General features: G+C 40.8%; 1 protein-coding gene across 3 annotated transcripts in view; it reads left to right on the top strand.

The window, feature by feature from the left end:
• The window catches only part of FCHO2 (FCH and mu domain containing endocytic adaptor 2), a 166184-nt gene that overhangs the window by 39458 nt on the left and 100692 nt on the right, over nt 1-26034 (top strand). For all 3 annotated transcript variants that reach the window (XM_061621139.1, XM_061621129.1, XM_061621125.1), the window contains 3 exons: nt 1278-1382; nt 5841-5939; nt 14440-14536. In XM_061621139.1, the coding sequence (XP_061477123.1) occupies nt 1278-1382; nt 5841-5939; nt 14440-14536 (301 nt within the window). The remainder of the gene's footprint in view (nt 1-1277; nt 1383-5840; nt 5940-14439; nt 14537-26034) is intronic.

The raw sequence follows: 26034 nt of genomic DNA, 5'->3' as shown, positions 1-26034 counted from the left end.
TCCCTCATGTAAATAACTGGGAGAGCATAGGATGCAGCGTACTTTCCTCTTTTGCCAGTAGTGAGGAGCCCGGGGAGGAGGGCTCTGCTGCAGTAAAGGCCTGAGCTCTGCCTGAGTGTGCAAGAAGCTATCACCAGTAGGTCTCCCACTAATGGTAGCTAGCAGAAAGCCCTGAGGAAATGGGGTGTTTGGGGAGTGTTACAGTGTTAGGCACTGGAGGCATTAGATCAGTGCGATCCAAACTACCGTGGATCCCTGAAGAGCCTGATCCTTGGGCTTCTCAACTGCAGTAAACCTGCAAAAATAGGCAGACAACTGCATCTTTCACTCTGACAGACAGGTGCTGGCAACAACTACCATTCTAGTCTTCTTTGACCCCTTTTAATATGCTCTGCTCAGAGTTCTTCAACCATATATAACCTCTGCTGAATTTATTGTAGTGAAAATAAATTTTCCCCAAAAGATCTTCTGTTGGGCCATATAATAAGTCTCCGACTACTGAAAAAAAAATTATCCTCCATTCAGATGACTGATGGAATATCTTAAGGTGATTAATATGCAGTGGACTCTGATGTAACAAACAAGCAAGATTTCTTTCATGTTGTTGAAAGTGTAGTGACATTTCAGTTTAGCTTGTATTTGACTTCTCTGTTCAAGTCAGTTTTTTGTGTATCCCACAATACAACAGTTGAAGTTGCTCTGTGAAGGGCAGAAAGGGGTTGTATTCAACTTAGGACGCACTGAAATTAATGAACCTAAGTTGGCCATGTCTACTCTGAGTAGGATTAGCATTGAATACTGGCCAACTTGTCTAAGTTCAACCTCAGGGCTAATTGGAATTTTTCTTAACTATGAACATACATATAATGTAACTGAGATGATGAACTTATCTGAATGAAAAATAAAATATGTGTAGTAGGATTAGCGAGGATTAATACTGTAACTTTTCCCACTTGCTTATAATATCATTAAAGTATGCCTTGAAAGTGCTCTACAGATTAGTAGAGAGAAGATAATAGAATAGCGATCTTACTTTATATTTTTTCCCATAGTTAATCTTAACATTTATTTTAAAATGTGTTAAAAATTACTGATAACTGTTTTGGCATTGCAAGGTGATCTAACAACGTAATTTCATGTGATATGTTGTTTGCATGAGCCCTCATGTGGTTGGAGCTGGTATTTACTGTGATGGAGCAAAACATAAAAGATAAAGTTGGCTGAATTGATTGTTAAATGTTTGCCCTCTCATGCCTTACTGCTGTGATTTTTTTTAGGCAGCAGTAAAATCTAAGAAAGCTACAGATACATACAAACTATATGTAGAAAAGTATGCTGCAGCAAAATCTGATTTTGAACAAAAAATGACTGAAACTGCACAGGTGAGCCTTATTTTCAACATCTGTGAAATGCAAACACTATAGTTTGCACAGTGTCTCTGCTCTTTTCTGTTACAATTTTCCAAGGAGTCTGGAAGAAGAATGCACTTTGCAAATTAAATGGTCTTAATTTGCACAGATGACTACAAGTTCTGTGTTCAGAATTTGAACTTCTGTGTGAGAAAATACTTGTGGATGAGTCTTAAGCACAAAAGAGGCCTTAATGTTAAACTTCTCCTGGTTAACTTCTTCTTACACACTAATTTACTTCTTTCCTTCTTTTACCCTGATCAAATTACTTGTGGAATTTGTTATGCTATTTGAATATTGCCATTTTAGCTTTGGTATTAACAGCATAACAGAATAAGAAGAGTTTTCTGGTACATTCCAATGGCCCACCTAGTCCAGCATCCTGTTCTCACAGTGGCCAATGTATGGAACAATGAAAAAAAAAGGGGGGGAAGTACCAAGATAAGGAAACAAAAAGAAGAAATGCTCCAATGTTTTTGGCAATGGGCTCCTTGTTAAGCTCAATGAGTTTGCAGAACTCTCCATCAGGAGTTAAAAATACCATTCACTTGCTTCACTCTGACAAATTCTGGAACAAAGAGATCTAAATAACAAATTATTCTTGTAATGTATGCATATATAATTCTAATCTGCAGATACTGGTTTCAGATTAGAATTATCTGTGATGCATTATAAGAATAATTTGGCAAAGAATGGTTTATGTGCAAAGTGAACAAGAGCCAATTCTTTATTATAGTTATGTTTATTTTATGTTAGTCCTTTGTTTTGTACTAGAACAGACGCTTTTGCTCCCACTGCATACTTGATGGAAGATTCTTAATACGTATCTCTTTGCTTTACACCCTGGTTGATGACATCTGTTAGTAGAGAGATAGGGAGAGTGTGACCCTGCTCATTCTCCTTTATATCTTGGCAGCTTTTGATACTGTTGATCACGGTATCCTTTTGGAGTGTCTCAGAGAGATGGGGGTTGGGGGCACTGTGCTTCTGTGGTTCCTCTCATCCTTCCAGTGCTACTTATAAAATTGGTTGTGGGAGGCTACTGTTTGGCACTATGGGAGTTGTCCAATGCTGGTCTGCAGGGTTTCATCTTGTCCCCCATGCTATTTAACATGCATATGAAGCTGCTGGGAGCTGCTATCAGGAGATTTGGAGTGAGGTGTCATCAATATACAGATGACAATTCTGTTCTGTTTGAATCAGGAGAGGCAGCTGTTGCTGGACCAGTGCTTGGAGGTGGTGATGGACTGGGTGTGGACCAATAAATTGAGGCTAAATCCTGAAAAGACAGAGGTGCTATGTGTCCAGAGCTCTCATATCAGGGAGGTAGAGAGATGGCCTGTTCTTCCACTCTCCTTGAAGGAACAGTTCTGCAGCTTGGGGGTACTCCAGATCCAACATTGTCACTGGAGGCTCAGATGGCCTCAGTGGCTAGGAGTGCCTTTTTCTAGCTCCGGATGGTTCGCCAGCTTCTGCGTCTTTTGAACAGAGATGACTTGGCCACAGTACTCCATGCTCTGGTAACTTCCAGATGGTATTACTGCCGTGAATTCTATGTAGGGCTGACCTTGAAGACAACTCAGAAACTTCAATTGCTCCAAAATGCAGCAGCCAAATTATTGGCTGGAGGCTCCCTTTAGATCTCATATAGCACCTGTTTTAAAACAGGTGCATTGGTTACCAGTTTGTTTCTGGGCCCAATTCAAGGTGCCCACGTTTGTATTTAAAGCCCTAAATGACTTAGGTCCCAAATATCTGAAAGACTGCCTCCTTCCCTACAGACAGTCTTGGGTATTGAGATCAGCAGAGGGGGCCCTTTTGGTAGTTCAGTCACCCTCAGAAGCTCAAGGTATGGTGACCCAGGAGAGGGCATTCTCTGTGGTGGCCTCTAAGTTGTGGAACTCCCATCCCACCTAGGTGCATCTGACAACTTAACTGTATAGTTTTTGGCGAATGCTCAAGACATATCTCCTTACCCTGGCCTTTGAAACCTGAGACATATATTTTTAGGACCCACCCTATTTTGTGATTTTAGGTTGGTTTTAATTGTTAATGCTGTATGATAAAATTGTTGTCACACCCTGAGACCTTTAGGTGAAGAGCAGGTAATTAATGACAACTATGATGATGATGATTAGATTTGACGTATCAGTTTTAAGGTATTTTAAAATGTATATTGCCATTAATAGGATTGAACTGAATGTCAATAGAATTTGGTCCATTTGAGTAGTCATCATAAGGGTGGAGACAAAAATGTAAACAAATAAAAAGTATTGATGTCTTGATAAACTTAAGTCCAAAACTTTGAATATAGAATATCCATACTTGGTTATTGCTCAGTTAAAGCAGAAATGACAGCTTTGTTCAATGAAGAATAAATCTTGCACTTGCATTCTGACTTCTTTTAGTCTCATATTTTTTCAGAGTTTTTAAGAATGAACTCTTAAATCCCACATTTAATTGATCTGTTTCAAACATGGTTGTATAGGGAAAAAGGACTTCTGATCAGGGCTATGGAGTTGGAGTCGGGAGCAATTTTGGGTGGAGTCGGAGTCAGTAGAAATGTACCGACTCTGACTCCTTCATAAATGGCAAATGTATATTAACTAGTAATAACAAATTTATTGTAGTAAAATGGTAGCACAAGGCATTTCATCACCACCATGTGAATCCAGAGCTTGGAAAAGTTACTTTTTTGAACTACAACTCCAACGAGCCCAATCCCTGGGGCTGATGGGAGTTGTAGTTCAAAAAAGTAACTTTTCCAAGCTTTGGATTCACGTGGTGGTGATGAAATGCCTTGTCCTACCATTTTACTACAGTAAATTTGTTATTACTAGTTAATATACATTTGCCATTTATGAAGGAGTCGGAGTTGGACAGTAGAAAAATAGAGGAGTCAGAGTCGAAGGTCTGGCGTACCGACTCCACAGCCCTGCTTCTGATCAGTCACCACATCAAGGCCTTAACTTTATTGCAATAATGCAGTTAATTTGCTGAAATGTCACATGTGGTTGAAATGTATGGATTTTAGTGCTTAGTTAATAAAATCAAGTTGAACACATTGACTTCCTCATAAAAGCTAATGTAAAGGAGCTGTACTGTGTATAAATGCATTTTCAGTTATTGTTGATAGGGCTTGTGAAGGAATTGGACTTTTCTGTCCTGGACTGTTACTGTGGACTATTTTTTATATGGATGCTGTGTATTATATGGGGATGCATATCTATCTTTTCTGTTCATTTGTGGGTTATAAGGTTAAGCTCAAACGACCTGGTCTGGCTGCTTAAAAGACCTGGCCTGGGGGCACAAATGAAAAGGCAGTCAAACTCCATTACCTACCTGAGAGATGGTATGTCTCTTGTCTGAGACAGGAAAATTAAAGGCACTACACCTTCCTGTTGCTAGTAACTTGAGCAGTAATATTTCCTGCTGACTAAATAATGCTTGGTGGAACCTGGGATTGGCAGGGGATAGGTAAACAGATCATCTAGAGGTGGGTAGTGTGGAGGTGGGTTAGTTCAAAGATGGATCTCAGTGTAGTAAGAACAAAACAGTAAGGGCTACAACTGTTGTAAATGTTCTACTGCAGGTTATGTAATAGGCATTGGCATAGAGCAGTGTTTCCCAAACTCTTTTTATTTTTTTGTTGCTGGACTACAGTTCCCATAATTCCTGACCATTGGCCATGCTGGCTGGGGCTGATGGGAGTTGTAGTCCAGCAACAAAAAAATAAAAAAAGTTTGGGAAACACTGGAATAGAAGATTGTGTTTAACACTGTTTTGCTTGTGTTTTTTGCTCCAAAGGGAATAAACTGGTTTTCTATTCCTTTTGCATTGTATATATTTCTCTTAAATTCCATATTTTACTTTTCTAGTAAACTTGAGATTTGTTTCAAAAACCTGCTGTGGTCTCTATTTTAATTCCCCCACATCCAGGAGCCGCGAAACTGCACTGGCTTCAGAGACACCAAAGAAAGTTTTTATCATTATTGGGTTGATTTATAAGGGGCAGCCTTATAGTCAAATTCCCCTTATATGGTGGCAGCAGTCTCTTTAAGGGGGAAGGATGGGCACTCTGATAGCCAGGACGTCCCTTCTCTCAGATGGTATGGGCCAAAGTGACTGGGAGGTGGCAATCATAGGGCTTTACTTGGTCATTTATTTATTTATTATTTGATTTATATCCTGCCCTTCCTCTCAGTGGAAGCCCAGGGTGGCAATGTCATGTCAGTGGTGGAGTCTTTGCAGTATCAGGCAGCTGAAGGAAGAGTTAAGACTAAGACTAGCCTTAATACAGCATTAATGTTTTCCCAAACTTGAAAACTTACGGGGTTGGGTGGATGGTACAGTATATTCAGTACTAGAAATCACGTTTTCACATAAGCTGTTTTCCTCTAAATAAGCACTAAATGCTTATTTGTATTGCAGAAATTTCAAGATATTGAAGAAATGCATCTCTTCCACATGAAAGAGATTGTAGAGTGCTTTTCAAATACAGTAAAAGAAGTTCACTTACAAATTGGTGAGGTGAGTTTTTGGTAGTTATTCTTACTAATCAGGCTATGAATTAGGATGTATTTTATCTGAAATCTGTAGGGCATTCAATTTTAGTAAGATTTATATTTAATCTTCTGCAAGTGTGGCGGAGGAAAGATGAGATGAGTGTGTGATGAACTTTCCAGCAGCTTTTGTAGCTTGTGCCTCCAGTACCTGTATCTGGTTGTAAAAATAATTGTGGTAATTATGCATTCCGAGAATAAGAAGAGATGAAAAAGGAACTCTTGCTTTGGGGCACACACAAACCAGTGAGATACACAGAACTATTTTCTTTCTACTTGGAATGCTAAAATGTGAATGCTGCATTTATTCTAAAAATGCATAATTAACCTTTCATATTTATAGCTACTCTGAAAATAATTATGATATGGTGGTTGCTTTTTATTAATATCTTGCGCACATATGTCATCATAGCTAAGGATCTAAGGTGGAAAGCAGCTAAGCAAGATTAAAGTCTCTTTGTTTACTGTTTGTTTAGTTCTTTCCTTTGGTTTGGGTGAGGTAACTTTTTCTGTTCGTTTGGACTGTCCAAAAAAGCTCATTGAATCTCTTTGCCATATATATAGTCTGCACATATTACTTTGCCTGTATCACATTATTGTTAAACAAAACTAACATATTTTGGAAGAGATCTAAATGTCAAGTATTATAACATGCAGGACTCTTCACAATCTGCACCTCATCCAATAGTATGCTGTGAGTGTTAGCATAAGTAATATGCAGTAATGTACAGTATGCCTTGTGTTAGAGAAGTAGGAAACCTCTGTAAGGAATAAGTTTGGTAAAAACTGACAAATATGAATTGAGCCTTGGGGAAATCTTAATGGGCCATGTTCAGGCCTGTTACAGGTTAGGTCTGTGATGACTTCCCACCATCAAACTCCCACTTCCCATATTTAACACTTGTGAGTGAGGGGTGGCAACTTTACGAAAGTCTAGTTGTGAGGAACTCCACATATGATGGTGGAGAATGGCCTTGAAAACAGCAGTGGCTTTTGTCTTGAGAACTCTGATACTCGGAAGCATTGGAAACTACAGCCTACTGTAGTTCACATGGTTCCCAGTATCAATGCCTTCAAACTGGATGTCTTCTGCTACTTTGAGGGCTCTTCAACATTCTCCCTCGTTGCAAGGGTAAGCTTGGGGAAGGTATAGTCTGGTAGCAGGGAGGGCTTGCAGAGTGGCACTGAGTGAGGGAAACCAGTTTCTAAATGGGTTCAAATTTCAGTGGGGGTTGGGTATAATTTATAATTGTCCCAGATGGGGAAGTTGTAAGTTCACCACTTTGAGCACCTCAGTTTAGAGACATGGTCGCACTAGAAAACAAAGGTTGGTGATCTTTGTGCCTAAGGTTGTGCCTTAGGTTGGTGATCTTTGCCACACGATAGAGGGACACTGCAGAACCTTCTAGGGCTGAAGTAGCCAATGTAGTAGTCTCCAGATGTTGCTGGAGAACAACTCCCATCATCTCTGGCCATTAGTTATGCTGTTTGGGACTGAAGCAACTTACAGACCAGCAATATCTGGAGGGCACCATGTTGACTAGCCCCATTCAAGATGCCCCTGAAGCAATTCTCTTTGCTAGGGGCAGAGTGGAAAACGTGGCTCCATTGGCATTTAGCATAAATTAATCTTGTCTCATAGCTCATTTCCAGGAGTAAAACTTTTGGCTACTGAGGTTCTTTACTGAATACTTGTATAGTAATCTTAGCTGTCCTAAAACTGAACATTTTTATTTAAATAATTCTGCAGATCAATTTGCTCTTCTGGCGTCTAGAATCGACCTACGGATCAGTTGAAAACCATGGTTGAAAAATAACACTAAGCAAAGCTTAATTTTTCCTCTCTATACAATTAGCTTGAACTAAAAATAGTAAAAAATTGAGATGAAAGGGAACATTTTTATCACTTTGAAACAGTGTTTTTCTCTAGGACACCCCCAAGTGGCTATTGTCTTCCTCTCCTGTTGCTTGAGGCAGGAAAGAGTTAACACTCCAAAAGACTCTCATTTCATCCCCACCTACAGAGTGTTAGTTCGTTTTCCTGCCTCACTTGAGCAGTACTGTATTCCCCTTGCTCTTCAGTCTGGCAGACTTGTATCCTTATTTAAAATCACTACATCTTTCTTCACTGTTTTGTACTCTTGTGTCTGAATGCCATTTTGAGTGGTTTGCGGTTGAGTGTTTTTTACAGAAATGTTTAATGAATTTGTGTGTGTCTGAGTGATTGTTAAGCGTCCATTGTGTCCATTAATCAATTTATTACATTGCTAAATTAATTGCCCTGAGTACTTAATTCCCTACATTAATTAATTTGACAATTAGCTAAGGTATTCAAATTAATTCTGTTTTCATATAGCAAATTCTTTGGGTTGATTCAACTGGTTACTGAGCAGCGGATTCCCAAGGTTTGTTTGTTTTTTTTAAACTGTTCCTGCGAGCGGCAAATGCCTAAGAATCAAACTAAAGGTAGACCAGAGCACTCTAAAAAAAATTAAAAACAGTGCAGAAAGTAGCAGGAGCGGTTGGCACGGTAGCATCTGCAACCCTCTCAGTGGAGAAAATGACAGTTAAAAACACAAGCCGTGATAGTACGTATGGTGGCGACCACCATTTTGAGCAACAGAAAACAGCCTTTCACACAGTGGGTGGCCTGTTAACTCTTGTGGTAGCAGAGAAAGTGGCCAGTAATATACATAAAAGCCGGACAAGCCCTGCAAGTGCTGTGGTAGTAGAGCAATTAGGGAGGGAAAACGCCTCCAAATCTAAGGAAAAAAATAACGTAGTTTTTCCTTCAGTAGATCACAAAAGAGCAGCTTACATGGGAGAGCAAAGCCAGTAGTGGGTGGCAACAAATGATGAGATACTCTCCGAGGATGAAGGGGCTCCAAATCCATTGGTCCTTCTCTGTTCAGATTCAGAGGAAGAAGAGGAGTTCACTGGATTTAACAGGCAGCAGTCTGAACTTCTACAGAGCTGTTCAGATACTGTATCTGAAATATACTGGTCAAAACCAGCAGCAACAGCATAAAGATTCAATACAGGCAGATAATGTAGTCTCTGCTGCCATCTGCTGTCACAATTGGGAATTTCTGCAGGTGGAACTTTTTCATTTAGGCCCTATTGCATTAAATCACATTAGAAGAGCTCTGATGGCTGACATTTCATAAAATCATAGAATAGTAGAGTTGGAAGTGGCCTATAAGCCCATCAAGTCCAACCCCCTGCTCAGTGCAGGAATCCAAATCAAAGCATTCCCGACGGATGGCTATCCAGCTGCCACTTGAATGCCTCCAGTGTCGGAGACCCCACTACCTCTCTAGGTAATTGGTTCCATTGTCATATGGCTCTAACAGTTAGGAAGTTTTTCCTGAAATCTGGCTTTCTGCAGAACTAACTGCATTTTGCCAGTCTTTTCAAATAGTTTCTGCACAAGCACAGCAGGTTCCACAAGCACATCCTGCAACAATAAATAAGCAATTACCTTCCAATACGTTACAGCACATTGCTTATTTGAATTAGCTGGTTACTGCTATTAATGAACAACAGGGGCTACACATGCAAATGCTTCACCAGACCCACATGATGTGTCCAGAGGCTGATATCACAAAGGTCTGGCAGACAAATCACTGATGCACAACAGATTAGGTATGATGATTCAGTTGTCTCACTGGAAGAGGATGTAGAGGAATGGAGTGGTGGTTCACCAGTGGAAGAACAGCCAGCCTTGAGGCTCTTCCATAATGCTCACTACATGCGTTTACTCTGCAAGGCTATGGCAGTGTTAGATTTAAAGGACACAACTATTGAGCAGGTACCTTCTACATCCAGAGGAGCCGTTGTGCTTCCAGAAACAAAACCTAATGACAAGGTAGTCAAAGTGCCATCATCACTAAAAAAAAAAAAAAAAGTGAAATCAGAATGGGGTTCACCAGTTCATTCTAAAAAATAGGTGTCATATGTTAACAAGCTGTATCTTTTTAGAATCAGTTCATGAAACAACTGAGGACTCCAGCAATTGATGCTCCAATTTCTGCTTTAGTATCCAAAAAATTCCTGTCAAGGGATGGAGATGCTTTGTTGAAGGATTTCACAGAACGAAAGTTAGATTTGTCACTAAAGAAAGTGCACAGCATTGATCATACATGCTTCATGTGCAGCTGCTGTGTTTTCAAGGGCAGCACTACTGTGGTTAGATGATGTTTTGGACAATCCAAATGAAGATCCAGAGAGAGTCAGGAAAACCATTCTGAAGATTTCTAGAGCAGAGGCATATATTGTTGATGCTAAAATGGGTCCAACACAATTTGCAGCCAGAGCCATGGGGAGGCAGATACTATCTCCCATGTGGTACTCTCAACAGAGCCATATGCGGGCAAGAAATTGGTGAGGATGTCTTGAAGGATGTTTAAGTGAAGACAAAAGGAAAAGAAAGCAGCGCCAGTAACAAACCAAAGAACAGATGTCTGGCATTCCTTTCAGCATTACTAGCCGTACCAGACTTACTGTCTGCTCAGATTTGGCGGAAGAGGGTGAGATTACTGCTCCAACAGGCAGACCTGGGATTGATCAAGCTTCCAGCCATGCAAACAGGAGCAAGAGTTCCATGTTCAGCTACCGCCAGTAGAGATGGAAGGCAACAAAGGCAATTCTGACTTATTTCAAACTCAGGTAGGTGGCAGGCTACTAAGTGTTGCTCAACGGTGGGATGCAACAACATCTGACCATTGGGTCAAGGATGTGGTGCATCAGGGTACCAAATAGAATTTCCGGCTCCACCCCCAAGCAGATTTGCACCATCACCAATTTCTTTGGATCCAGAGAAGCGCTGACTAGTTTAGGAGGCAATAGATAATCTGTTGCAGATAGTGGCTATAGAACCAGTCCAACAGGACCAGAGATTCTGTGGTGTTTATTCTCTGCTCTTTATTGTGCTGAAGAAAGGGGGTGCGTGGAGGGCAGTATCGGACCTAAAATTCCTGAACAGAAGTGCATAGAGACATTGGGTTCGATAAGAGAAGCATTGCAACAGCGAGAGTTTCTAGCCTCCATAGATTTGACCAAGGCTTACCTCCATGTACCAATTCATCCACAGCACTGCAAGTATCTTCGCTTAGTTTATGACAACCAACATTACTGGTACAGGGCAGTGCCCTTTGACTTTATGTCAGCTCAAAGGATCTTCACAAAGACAATGGTGACCCTTGTGACTCACATATGTCAGAGTAGTGTGCACCTGTACCCATACTTAGACAACATTTTGATTCAGCCAGTCACAGTCAGCGTATCAGGACATTCATGTCACCCTAGCACCTCTCAAGGACCATGGGTTCTTGGTAAACAATGTGAAGAGCCAACTGACTCCAACACAATTGTTGCAGAACCTGGGGGCAATGATAGATATGGAATGGGAGACAGTATCTCTTTTGGAGGAAAGGGTGAACAAGATAAAGTTGGCTGTACAACCATTGTTGAGGGGAAACCTCAGAGGACCTCATGACCTTAGCTCTTAGAGAAGTTAATTTCTCTTAGAGATGGTAATTTCTGCTATCCAAATTACATCAATGGCCATATTTCATGCTGTGCCTACAGTGGGCACTTCTGCCTTACGAATTGCAAATAGCTCATTCCAGACATCTCCAGGTTCCTCTAACAGGCCAGTTGTGACCTAAGGTGGTGTACAAAGGATTGCAGTTTATGCAAAGATGTGCCTCTGAAGGACCCACCAAGGGAGGATGTAACAACAGATGCGGGCCTAAGAGGTTGGGGTGCACATTGCAGGGGCAAGCTTGTACAAGGAGCATGGTCATTTCAGGAAGCAAACAAAGCATCAACTTATTGGAGTTGAGGGCTCCACGCCTGGCACTGCAACATTTTGTGCCACTATTCCACCTCAAGCAAGTGATGTTGATGACAGACAACAGCTCCATGAAGGCCTTCATTAATCATCAAGGAGGAACAAACTTGTGGGTTCTCCATCAGGAAGCATCAAGACTATTAGCCTGGGTCGAGAGATCCTTAAAGTCCCTCGCAGCAGAGTATATCCAGGGGGTGGACAATGAGGCTGAGTTGACAAGGGAGTTGCCAGGAGAGTGACAACTTCACAAAGAGATGTTGAAACTAGTTCGCAGATGTTTTGGAAGAATGGATGTGGATCTTTTTTGCATCTGATGTCAATCGTCAGCTACAAAGATACTATGTGAGGTCCCCATCATTGGTAGCAGAAGATGCTTTGAATTCTCCATAGCTGACAGGGATACTTTACAACTTTCCACCAATCTCTCTGTTGGCTGGAGTGCTGAAGGAAGTGAGGCTACAGCGGGCCAACATTATTCTAATCACACCATATTGGCCGAGGAGGCTGTGGTTTTAAGAACTGATCAGTTTAGCTGTGGAGCACCCATGGTCTCTGCTTCTTTGTCCAAATCTACTACTACAGGGGCCTCTTCCACATCCCAGTCAAGAACGGTTGAGCTTAACTGTGTAGAAGCTGAGCAGAGAAAGCTGCTAATACCAGGATTGCCACTGGAGGTAGTTACCACTATATTGGCATCTCGAAGACCTTCCACTACCAGTATATCGGGGCTGCATTTTTACATTGATGCAACAGCAACCATTTGAAAGCACGGAAGGTGGAAATTGCTGAGATTTTTTTTATACAATGGATTGAAACAGGTTTTGAAGCCCCAAACACTATACAGACAATCATCAGCATTGGCAACAGTGCTCTCCAAGTCTGCATCTGAGTCACTGGGTGCTCATTCATTATCTGAGACAGTTATTAAGGGGAGCGACTTTAACTTCAGTATATGTCCAGCATTGTTTCCCAACTTGGGATTTCAAACATGCACAATGTGTTGTCAGTTCTCCAAAAACCTCCTTTTGAACCACGAAAACCTCTACTCTATGAATAATGTTCTACAAGATGCTATTCCTAGTAGTTATGACATAAGCTTAGATGAATACCTGAACTGGGAGAACTGTTGATAATAAAACACCTTTGTATATTTTATAGGACAGAGTGGTGCTTCAAACAGATTCTGTCTTTATTCCAAAAGTAAATACAGCTTTTCATTGTCAGGGTGCATGGCTTTGGCATACTGTACTCTGCACCTACCCCCACCATCAAGTATCGTGGAGAATTCAACAAGAACAGCAGTTGCTACTGCAGCATATTCAACAAATGCACCTCTACAAGAAGTTTGTCAGGCAGCCATTTGGGCAAACCCAAATATGTGTACCAAGCACTACAAGATAGACATTTAGACAGCTGCAGGGGCAGCCCTTGGGAGGTGAGTTCTTCAGCAGGTGTTGCCAAATCACTAAGAGGCCTATACCCACCCATTCTGGCCAGCTTTGGAATATCCCACTTGCGGGTGTCCTGGTGCCCACTGGAGAAGAAACCATTTTACTCACCAGAAAGGTGTTTCTCCAGGGGCACCAGAACACTGCCAAGGCCTACGCTGGGATGTAATATGAGGACAAATAAGACAAGGAAAGGTGGGTGGAGGTTGAAGGGTCAAGGGACTGACATAGTAGATTTGGAAGTTTGATGTTGGCTGCAGTGAGTTCAGTATTGTTTTGAGTCATTATGTTAGTATTTTTTCTCCATGTTACAAGCGCAATTCTTTTAAGCTTGGCCATACTGCAAACGAATACTTTGTGGGAGGGGATGGGGTGAAACTCCTTTGGAGTGTTAACTCTTTCCTGCTTCATGCAACAGGAGGGGAAGAAAATACCCACTTGGCAGTGTGCTGGTGTCCCCCAGAGAAGCTTTTCTGATGAGTAAAATGGTTCCTTACACTTTTTTTGGTTTTTGCCAGATTCATATTAGCATTTAACTTAGGAGATAGAACCATAGCTTAGTTTATATCAGTATTCTGCTTTGATTTCAGTGCCAGGTTTTCCTAAACACGTGAAGTACGAAAGCAAGGGTAGTGCAGAGTGTCTTTCTCTCACCATTTGGTAACAACAGAGATACCTGATGTGTGAGAATTACTCCGAGTATTGGGAGAAAGCCTTCCATATGCCATTTCCAGGCTGAATATCTCTTGGATCAAAACATCTCTTTTTCTAGAAATTGGGTTGTGGATAGAAGACAAGCAGCTCAGGATTGTTTTATAACAGAGAATCATATTCCTAGCATATTATATTAACTTCACTGTGTCTAGAATCCAAACAGCAGTCAAGACTGATCAAGAATTTTGTGCTAGCCTTGTGGTGATTTTTTTTTAAAAAAAGTTGAACAGCTGACCCACCAACCATTACACATTTGCTTTTGAAATTAAAAGCTGCCAAATATCATGGGGTGTTTTTTATTTTGCGAAAAACAGCGCCAAGGCTTGCAGAACTAGTTCCAAGGTTCTTGGAGTCCCAGCCTGATACTACTTATAAGAGCACGATGGGGAATGAATTAATTGAACATTGTATAAATTGCTGAAGTTATATTTAATTGTGTGTGTTTTTCAAAGGTCCATGAAGAGTTTATAAATAACATGGCAAACACATCAGTTGAAAGTTTGATCCAAAAATTTGCTGAGTCAAAAGGCACAGGCAAGGAGAGACCAGGTAAGAGATTCAAAATAATTGTTTTTTAAAAAAATGCTTCACATTATATCTCCATGTTTCCATCCGTATGCTCCTCTTTAATAGTTGGGACTATGCATATGTAACTGTAATTGACTGGCCGTAATGAGTGAAAATATTTATTTCACTGTACAAATGGTTCTTCAGTGCTTAAAAATAGCATTTACTATATGTTTTACTGTAGGCATAAACCTTGTATAGATTTGTGTATAATCAAACTGATTTCATGTGGTGCAAGAAGGCATTTTGTAATTAGGTTTTCTTGCAGTTTTTCCCTATCTTGTGCATATTACAGTAGTTTCTTTACCTTCATAATCAGATGTAACTGAAGAACAGTTGCTATTATGTTCTTGTATCTCACATTTCCTGCTTAGGGATAGCTAACTTAATCAGTACCCTGTCAAAGAGCTACATTAAGTCAATATAAATTAATTAGAATAATATTGATAATAGTATTGTAATACTAGAACTAAGTGCCATTCCATGAAGCTGAAAGTTGGAAAATTCAGCACAGACAAAAGCGACACAACACATAGTTAAACTATGGAATTTATTTCCACATGATGTAGTGATGGTCCCTATCTTCGGTAACTTTAAAAACAAATTCATGGAGGATAACGCTATCGGGCTACAAGTCACAATGGCTACTATACCTCTGAATACTACTTGCTGGGAATCACAAGTGGGGGGAGTGCTCTTGTGCTCAGGTCCTGCTTTTGGACTTCCCATAGGCATCTGGTCAACCATTGTGAGAACAGGATGCTGGACTAGATGGGGATATTGTCTGGATTCAGCAGGCTCTTACATTCTTAGGATATAAATCTAGTCTTGAATTGTGCTATTTCTATTCAAACACTAAATTCCTTCCATGCAACATTAAAATGGGTTAAATTATTAATTCTGCAATGATACTCTTTCCTGTCTTTAGCTGTATTTTGTATTGTCTAATTGTGTTATATTCAAAATAATTCATAAAAATTAATAGCTAGCAAATTATCACTGCACTCTGCAAACAATGGCCAAGTTTAACATAATTGTTCTGCTTTTGTTGCCCAGCATTTTTAAACCTTGTCATGTTTGTTTCTAGACTAGCGTTCTGATGTTCTGCAGGTTGGTTAGATGTTTCCAAGGAATTAATTTCCATGACTCTGATAGTCACATATTACTTAGCATTGTCTTATTTGATGTAGTACTGGAAAATCCTGGGATAAATAAGACTTCTCAGGCTGCAATCCTATACACACATACCTTCAAAGTTTCTTTGAACTCAGTGATACTTACTTCTGAATAAACCTGTAGATGATTGTAAATCGGCTTCCAGCTGTCCTCATTCTTAAAATAACCTTCTTCATTATTCTCTGGGATTATAAAGTATCAAGACTTCGTTCTCTGTTGTTATCTTTCTCTTGGCCTTTTAAAAAATCAGAGACCTCTCTGCATCAAAATCATACAGCCACGAGAGTGGCTGTATACTATAGTCAGCATGGATTTTTCTCATTCCGCAATGTTAAACTGAAAATATCCCCCCCCGGCCATACTGCTGTGTCCCATAAGCTCATTTCAAAACAAAACCTTACAAAACATACAGCCCTGAACTCAGAAACGCTTGCTTAACAACCCTCTAAGTTTTTATGGCGGTACACAAAACAGTCAGAGAGAATCGATAGTTCAAAGTGTAAAAAGAGAGAGAAAAAATCCAGACCCCTTTTGGACTTTTTTCTGTCAGAGTTCTCATAATTTGTTGAATATAATTAAAAATCAGCCATGTTCACAGAGTACCTGTAATCCTAGTACTGACCTTGCCCCATACTCTGACTTTCATCTTCTGCAGTTTAAAAATTGAAAATACGCCTGGCTGATTTTTAATTAATTTAAGAAATTTTGCATTGAATTCAATAAGGCCAGCCATGCTCAGTAAGAACCAACTGTCAGTGTTCTAAAAGCCAGACTCATAGCTGCTGGGCTTGCCTAATCAGGGGGCCACACCCACACCAGACATTCATTTCACTTTAGACAATCATGGCTGCCCCTAAAGAATCTTGGAAAGTGTAGTTTGTGAAGGGTGCTGAGAGGAGACTTGTATTTCCCTGACGGAGCTCCAGTGGCCAGACTGGTTTAACAGTCAGCCACTCTAACTGAGCTGTGTGTGGGGAACAGGGCATCTCCTAGCAACTCTCAGCAACCTTCACTACTTACACTTCCCAGGATTCTTTGGGAGAAGCCATGACTGTCTAAAGTGAAATAAAGGTCTGGTGTGGAAGTGGCCAGGGACAGCTTTGGTTTATCTTCGGGTGGGAGGCTACATATGTCTGCTGCAGAATAAAAAGGTGAGGAAAACGCTGAAAAAGAATGATACTGTTCATAGTGTTTTCCTTTTGGAAAGGAAAGAGGCTTCCCCTCTGCTCGGTGCCCACCCACCCAATCTCCTCCCCTCCCCAAGGTCAATTTCAGCTATCCTAAGCATGATTGCACAAGAGTAAATCCCACTGAACTCAAAAAGCATGCAAATCATCAAACCTGCCCTCCCTCTTGCCTCTTCCCTCCCCCTTCTTTTGCTCCTCCTCCCCTTATTATTTTATTTATTATATTTATACCCCGCATTTCATTCATCATAGAAACCCAAGGCGGCATACATGTGGTTCCCAGGCAGTCTCCCATCCAGGCACTGACCGGACCTGGACCTGCTTAGCTTCACAGGGTGCTTGCCTTATGTTCCTTTGGACTATAACCTGGGACCTTCCAGTGCCTTCCTTCCCCCTCCTCCTCCTTCCCCTCCCCTCCTCCATGATCAGTTTTACTTATCTTAAGTATGATTGCACGGGAGTAAAAACCATTGAGCTCAATAAGCATGCAAATGATCAAACCTGCCCTCCCTTCCTCCTCCCTTCCATCATCTCCCTTATGCACCTTCCCTTCCCCTTCCTTTGCCCCTTCCCCTCCCAATCCCCTCCTCCTTCTCCTCCCCTCTCCACTCCTTTCCTCTTTCCCTCTCCCCTCCATCTCCTTCTTCCTCATGGTCAGTTTTACCTATGCTAACCATGATTTCATGGGGGTAAATCCCATTGAACTCAGTAAGCATGCAAATAGACAGACCTGCCTTTACCCTCCTTCCCCTCTTCTCTCCCTTCCTCCTCCCTTCTTTCTCCCCTCCTCTCTTCCTTCTTTCTCCCCTCCCCTCTTCCTTCTTCCTCCTCACCTGCCCACTCCCTCCCTCCCTCCCTCCCTCCCTCCCATGGTCAGTTTTACCTATCCTAAGCATGATTGCACAGGATCAAATCGCACTGGACTCAATAAACATGCAAATGATCAAACCTGCCCCTTCCCCTCCTGCCTGCTCCCATCCCCCTCCTCCTTTCCCCCTGTGGTCAGTTTCACATATCCTAAGTGTGATTGCTGGGGACCTCCTTTCTGAGATATTGTACTGACCTACAAATTTGTAAAAATTCAAACACCATTGAGGTTGGTCTCTCACAGTCCAATCTACTTCCTGTGTAGCTTGGAGGAATTTGGTAGCGTGTTCCTCTGAGCATATGGGGAGCGGGGGCAACACCTGCAATCAGCCCAAATAACAGAAACAATGTATGTGCTGTGCTGATCTTGTTTTAGCAGGGAGGAAGCAAGAATATTAAGACAGTTGATAGAATTCAGATAGCCACTTTAAATATGTTTGATTTACTTTGCAATTTTAGTGATGTTTCCTATAGTAAATCATTTTCTTTTGCTTCTGTTTCTGTGAATATGTGAAGTACAGCAATACTTTGCAACACTGAAAAAAATCCAAAAACAATTGTGGAATAATGGCACTGACTGCTATACAGAATAGTCTCCAGTGGACATGTAGAATGTCTCAGTTTGCACAAGATAAAACAGTGGGAGGTGAAATATATTCTAGCAAAATTCTACACGTGCTCTATGTTTTTCTTTGATCATGCCCACCTTTCCTTAAGTGGAGTGGTTCAAGCATAGCAGGCTGAAACCATGCATCTTGAGGAGGCCAAGTTTGTTTTTTTGAACAGCTAGAGTCATTGCTTAAGTAGCAACATGTTGTAATCAGTCTGATTTTATAGCAAACTGCAGTTTCAGATTCAGCTGTTAATGCACTCAAAATAGAAATACAGCATAAACTCTACTTTGAAAAACAAAAGTTTGTCTTCACCATCATATGACACTGACCAATAAAAATAAAAATAAATTTGATACAGATTCTAGGATGAATAATGAGAAAAATATATTTTCTAGGTTAGATTCTCTGTAGAAACAGTAGTAACACAGGAAAGAAGCAAAGTAAGAACAACACCAACAAACATACAAAAATGTAATTCTCCACCTTTGGAGATGGCAGGTATTGCCACCCCTCGCCATATGCTCAGAGGCACATGTTACCAAATTCTTCCAAGCTACAGAGGAAGTGGATTGGACTGTGAAAGACCAACCCAAATTGTGTTTGCATTTTGACAGATTTGTAGGGCAGTACAATATCTCAAGAGAGGAGGTTAGGTCTCCTGCTCCCCTGGTGCATTTGCTACAGCTGCCCAATTTCCCTGCTTTTTAAAGTTTGATAGAAATATCTGTTGGCTATAGGTATGTTCTTAAAGTGTAAGGTTTTTTGCCTATTAGTGATTGATTTATGTAGTCTATAAAATTCTCTTTTCTTTGATACTAAAAAGAATGTATGCACTGTGGAGCACAGAATCCTAATTTTTCTATAAATTGATAAAATCTACAAAAATGTGCTGAAATATAGTAAGCATAAGCATATATAAAGCAAGGACATACATGTAATACTTTTTAAAATTCAGTAGTTTTCTTTGTGTAGGTAGGGTCAGTGTGGTGTGAGTTTGAATCAAAATCAGTAATGGTGCCTTTGTGAACAAGCAAATACCACTGTGTTGCATCAGTATAGAAATTACATGCAACAGTGTGCTTGCAGCAGCTGATTGCTCCTTGCTCTTAGAAAGAAAATGAGCTCTCATTTTAATGGAATGACTGCATTCAAAGAGAAGCACAACTACTACTTGTGATTTTTTAAAACATGCACACACATACACACACATATATACTTGTACACAGGGCTGTGGAGTTGGAGTCGTGGAGACAGAGTCGGAGTCGGGAGCAATTTTGGGTGGAGCCAGAGTCGGGGTCGGTTGAAATGTACCGATTCCGACTCCGACTCCTTTATAAATGGCAAATGTATATTAACTAGTAATAACAAATTTACTGTAGTAAAATGGTAGCACAAGGCATTTCATCACCACCACGTGAATCCAAAGCTTGGAAAAGTTACTTTTTTGAACTACAACTCCCATCAGCCCTAGGGATTGGGCTCGTGGGAGTTGTAGTTCAAAAAAGTAACTTTTCCAAGCTTTGGATTCACGTGGTGGTGATGAAATGCCTTGTCCTACCATTTTACTACAGTAAATTTGTTATTACTAGTTAATATACATTTGCCATTTATGAAGGAGTCGGAGTTGGACAGTAGAAAAATAGAGAAGCCGGAGTCGAAGGTCTGGCGTACCGACACCACAGCCCTGCTTGTACACACCATGCACATAGCAGAGGTGTAGAAGAAAAAAAATGTGGAATTTGGGGTTAGATGTCAACATGCAAAAAAGTACAGCCTGTGATAACTTAATCAGAGGTTAAATTAAAGCAAAATAAGTACATTACATTTACTATTCACAACCCTTGTAGAAATTCCAGTCAGGAATTGGGACCTGTGCCAGGCCTAATTAGACCTTCCTTGGTTTAGGGATGGTATTTAAATGGTCTCTCAGCTTCTGTATTTTGTTTGAACGTAGGCATGGCCACTGTGTATATCAGAGGACACCTCATCCTGCGTATCTTTGTAATTTTCTCTGCTTTATAGAGGAGGTGCTGTGCAACTTTCAGTGATGCTACTTCAGTTTTTAAAAATAGGTATTGATTTTCTGTATTTGGACAGATGAAGGGTACAGCAAGGCATTCTTTGACTGAGCAGATGAGTAGTATAAATAGGAAAAGGATACAATCTCAGGTCAATGGAGTTGGCAGAAATGGCTTACTTTTTTTTCACTGACAGCAAGCATAGCACAGTGTCATGAGTCATGCAGTTTTGACAGAGTCTAGACTAGGGTGGCATTGTTTGAAAGATGAGGAGGAGGAGGCAGAAGGAAAGAGTGAGCTGGAACTAACTGGAAGCAACCATGGGGATCTAGCCCCTTTGACTCAAGGTGTTAGGAATGGGGCGATGGAATCTCTGGCTTTCAGTCCCACCTTGCCCCCAGAGCAGGTTGTATCACTGGGTATGAGGGTAGTTGTTGACTTGCTTGGGAGGGGTGGCAGAGCAGGAAGAAGAGCCTGGGGGACAGGTTCCTGTTGTGTTGCTGAGTGCTCAGTGCCACCTCCATCAGTGCCACCAATTGCAGCCTCCTCATCAAAGCGCCTCCCATACGAGGTGAGAGTTCCGCCAGTGAGCTCGCCACATGTAGCCATTTTAAAGGTAGACAGGAAGGGTATGGAAACTTATCAGGACACATTTGTTGCTACTGTTTAGTCTTGTATTCCAGACCCTGTTCTTAGACTCTTGATTTGCAACCCTAGTAAGCTGAAACTACTGCAGAACCTGTGTCAAGCTTTCTTGAATAAATCTGTCGGTTACATGGAAAAGAAAAAGCCTTGTTGTGGTATTTTGGGATGGGAGCCAGGACACACACCTTTCTCCACTGCCTCCATGGAAAACATGAAAGCAGCAGCAGAAGAATACTCCGGTCTGCATTATGGAAGCCCTGATTTGTGACAACCAAGCTTTATGTGGGCATTTCCATCAACTCACGGGAAAGAACCTTCTCTGGTGCTGATCCTGCCACCTGAGCCTTTGGCAGCTGTCCCAAAAGCTCTGGATAGACCAATGAGGTCTGAAAAGGTGTGAGATCCCTTTGTTCTTGCCAGGCTATGCAAGTTAGCAAAACAGACATCAACCCAAAGCTCCCCTTTCTCCCAGCAGGATGGGTTGCTCTACTGCTATCAGTGCTTCTATGTGCCCCCAGGAGTGTTAAGGGCACAGATACTACAACAGTGCCATGACCATTTTGGACAGTATAAGACCCTGCATGTGGTAACTAGGGAATTTTGGTGGCCCAAGGTGCATAGTGACGTATGTTCTTGCAGGATCTGTCAGTGGGCTAAGAGTGTGCCTAGTGGACTTACTGGGTTGCTGCATCCTTTGCCCACCCATTCTCACAGAGCTACAATCACCAGAAGAGAGGCTGACTATTACACCACTCTGGTCACTGTTGGGGGAATAGAAGTCTCCTGACAACTCTCAGCACCCTTCAGAAACTACATTTCCCAGAATTCTTTGGGGAAAGCCATGACTGTTTAAAGTGAAATAACTGTCTGGCGTGGACGTGGTCCCCTGATTAGCCTAACCAAACAGCTGTGAGTCTGGCTTTTAGAACACCGACAGATGGTTCTTACTGAACATTCCTGTACTTACCAGAGACTCCAGTGTTAATTTTCTTTAATTAAAAATCAGCCATGCATTTCTTAAACATTTAAACTGCAGAAGATGAAGGTCAGAGTATGGGGCAAGGTCAGGTATTCTGTGAACATGGCTGATTTTTAATTAATTTCAACAAATTATGAGACCACTGACAGAAAAAAGTCCAACAGGGGCCTGGATTCTTTTACTTGTGTTTCAGGCTTTAAAGTCAGGATTCTCTCTGAGTGTTCTGTGTATTGCCATGAAAGTGCAGAGGGTTGTTATACAACCCTGTTATAGTTCAGGACTATAAGTTTTGAAATGAGCTTATGGGAAGCATCAGAATAGCATGAGAGGTATTTCAATTTACCGTGGCAGAAGGTGAAAAATCCATGCTGGCTGTGGTATACAGCCACTCTCATGGCTGTATAATTCCAGAAGGTCCTCCAAATGAAACCTATTATGGTTCTGCAACAACCCAGAAGGTGGCAGATATTCTTCTTCAAACTGGACTAACTGAAGCCCAGATCATTAATTGTAGCACAAGCTACGCCTGCTGAAATTTCCTCATCTCTACACAACTATTAAAGGTGCAGGAACCATGTTCTCTTTTGCATCTGCCTCTACGTACCCTTAACGTTTCACATGCATGCATGTAACATGGATTCTAAAGTGTGGGCAAGTTTAGATAATTAGAGACTGTTCTGGTAGTTCACCTGTTTAATTAAAGCTCTTAGGGGAAAGTGTGGAAGTGATAGGTCTACAAGACTATTGTGACAGAGCTTGGACTGTGATTGGAAGGACCCTTAGAGGGTTTGTCTGGAGCAATAGAAAGTAGGGAAACATACAAGATGTGTATATTTAGAGTCTTACAGTCGCTGGGAAATGTAACAAGACATCTTATTTTAAAACACCTAGTATGTTTGTGAGCTTTAAAAGATGTGCAGCAAAGGCCTACCATTAAATTTTTAAGGGCCAGATTATACCAAATTATTTTCTTTGAGTAGAATCCAACATTGTGTTCCTTTCTTCTCCCTGCAGCCCTCCATGCGTCCTCAAAATATGCTCCAGATGGTCCTCCAACCCAAGCAGATTTTGAGGGTGTGCAGGTAGGCTGAAGGGAGGAAGAAAAGAAGGTGAAGTCCCATTGTGCAAATGGAAGTACATTCCACTTGCACATGAATAGCTTTGCACACAACCCATAATTTTCAAGTTTATTCTGAAGTTCATAGCCTCATGTTCTTGTTGATTTATCATTGGCATAACAAGATCTAATGCATCTGTATTCTTCACAAAAGAGAGCGCCAGCACAGATTCTTGACTTCATGAGGAAATTGATCTCGTTTCCACTCTGGTTAAAGTTAGTTGTATGACTAATGTCATAATGGAATTTATGTTAGTCATGATTGAATTAATATGTTACACTGGGACTTAGATTCCAAGTCATCTAGTCATAATTAAGTATGATCATAGTGATGCATGGTCAAATAATGTGATACGCCTTCCCATTTATCATAGCGCCTTGGTGAATTTTTGTTAAGACATGGATTAGTCAAGCATAAGTAATCTTTCACAGCAGGTTAAAATCCTACAGAGAGATGTGTGGGTAGTCTGTCATATTTTATATAGCATAAAAATGTTTGGAGTTTTACCAAAATGTGTTTCTTTTTTCTCTCTTTCCCCCCTTGGTTCCTTTATTTTCACCTTAGTTCCATGGGCTGGCGTCATGGACATAGCTTGCTTAAATTGTAAAAATTTCTTGTTGCTGGAATTGTCCTAATAAACCGCACAGGCTTAAAGAACAGGAAATGGAATTTAGTTTTGTACATTTGGCATATATTTATCTTCAGTGGCTCAGGTACTACAGGCGTATTTGTCATTCTAAAGGGGAAAGTCCTAAGTATTGGGCTGATTTGATTCTTCAGTTTGCTCTTCAATTAAGGCCAAATCATAGTAAATATTTTTAAACAATATGTATTGCATTTCTGTTTACCTGTTAGATTTTTAGGTAAACATATTTAGTGACTTCTTGTTTTGTGGTAATGATGTGGAAGAGATAAAATGCATCTTGATTTTGCATGTCTAAATATAGCAACAGTTATCTAGAGTGTGGTTTTGTTTCATTTATCAGTCAGGGTAAAGACTACTGTTAGAGAATACATTGACTGACAGTTTATGTATTTCTGGTTTTCAGTTTGAAAATTGTTGATGCTAAATATGAAATGGCATCAGATGTTAGCAAGGAAAAGATAGCTTGTGTGTTTGTACACACAGAATTGACCTTTGTGATCCCGTTTAACATCTAAGTACTAAGAGCAATCATTTGTTTTGACAGCAGAATTAATTGAGGCTAAAACAGTTGAAATTCCACTTGTATCAAGCTGTTCATTAAGAATTGCTCTCTGACTTTAGTACTGTTGGAAAAATAACCTGTCCTCCTATGATTAAATAGCAGAATGATGCTCGGTCCACTGCATTTGAGAAAGAGGTTGAATAAACTTTCTACTGCAGAAACAATTCAGAAGTGACACGCTGCAAGGGGGGTCAGAATGTGCATTGATATCCAGCTGAGCTGTCAACTGGCACTGAGCCAGAACATGCAGAGTTCTGCCATTTTGAAGCAGTATGTGAGGCATATGCAGTATTTTTTTTTTAAAAGCCCCTCCTTTCATGCATGAGTTAATGCCAGAGGGGGAAACTCCTTTTGTTTTCACCTAAAACCAAATATATTGTCTGCCATTATGTTTGCAGTTACAAGTCGCTTAAAAACTAGTGTGGCTTTTAAGCGGAGGCTACTTTTTATAATACTCCAGTGTAACATTTTAGCAATATGTAAAACTAATTTGTTGTAATAAAAATTGGTTAGCATTTCTTTATACTCCACTGCATATTCCTCAAATAACTCGTTTCATTTTCAGTTTAAGGCTACTAATGCATTTTAAGAATACATGTGTACAATTTACCACTTAGGAAGCTATAATTTTCAACATGCATTTTTTCTCTCCCTTGCTTTTTAAATACCCAGTATATTTTATACTTTGTGTCATTAAAAAAAAGTTATTTCAGACCCATGATTGTGTAGCTGCTGCCTTTGTCAAGGCTGGCTTATCTGCTTCTGCAGAGTACACATTAGATGACCGATCATGAAATTTTTCTCTAACTAGTTGACAAGGCACCTAACTGTTTTCAAGCCCATTAGTGCCACTTCACACATTAATCAGGTGGCAGATGACACTGTGAGATGACTGAATTTCAAAAACCATCTCGTCTCTCTTGAGAGATGAAATGCATCATACAAAACATCTAACATGTGAAACATCAAAATAGAATTGGATGTGTTATGAAATACAATTATTTTATCAGTGTAGTTTCCAGTTTAGCTGAATAGTAATTTGTCAAAGTGGTATGGATATGTTTGTTTATCCTTATTGAAAACTTGTGTTGTAGCACAATGAGCTGACTCCTGATAATTTATGCCTTAGATTTTAAGGGACAAATTTCTTTGCGCTTATATATAGAATTCTTGCATGTTATGTGACACCATACATCATGATTATGGCTCCCTGTTCATCAGTATGACTAGGTCAGTGGTAGAAAGCCTCTTTCAGGCTGGGGGCCAAATTGAAAAAGGAAATGGACTGCCTTCAAGTCGATTCTGACTTATGGCTACCCTATAAATAGAGTTTTCATGGTAAGTGGTATTCAGAGGGAGTTTACCATTGCCTCCCTCTGAGGCTAGTCCTTCCCAGCTGGCTAGGGCCTGCTCAGCTTGCCACAGCTGCACAGACCAGCACCTTCCTTGCCCCCCAGCTGGCAGTTGCAGACAACTGGGCTCCTTGGGACTATGCAGCTTGCCCACGGCTGCTCAGGTGGCAGGGCACATAACCCCTGAGCCACTCACTGTGGGGGTGATCTTTAGCTGGCCCTTTACACCCAGGAGACATGAGTGGGGATTTGAACTCTCAGACTCTGGAGTCCCAGCCAGGCTGTCCTCCGTGCTGTGCTATATCAGCTGTTGAGG

This window comes from Rhineura floridana, chromosome 1 (assembly GCF_030035675.1).
Source record: "Rhineura floridana isolate rRhiFlo1 chromosome 1, rRhiFlo1.hap2, whole genome shotgun sequence".
In the NCBI taxonomy this organism is placed as follows: domain Eukaryota; kingdom Metazoa; phylum Chordata; class Lepidosauria; order Squamata; family Rhineuridae; genus Rhineura; species Rhineura floridana.
This window is presented reverse-complemented; position numbering and strand designations above follow the sequence as displayed.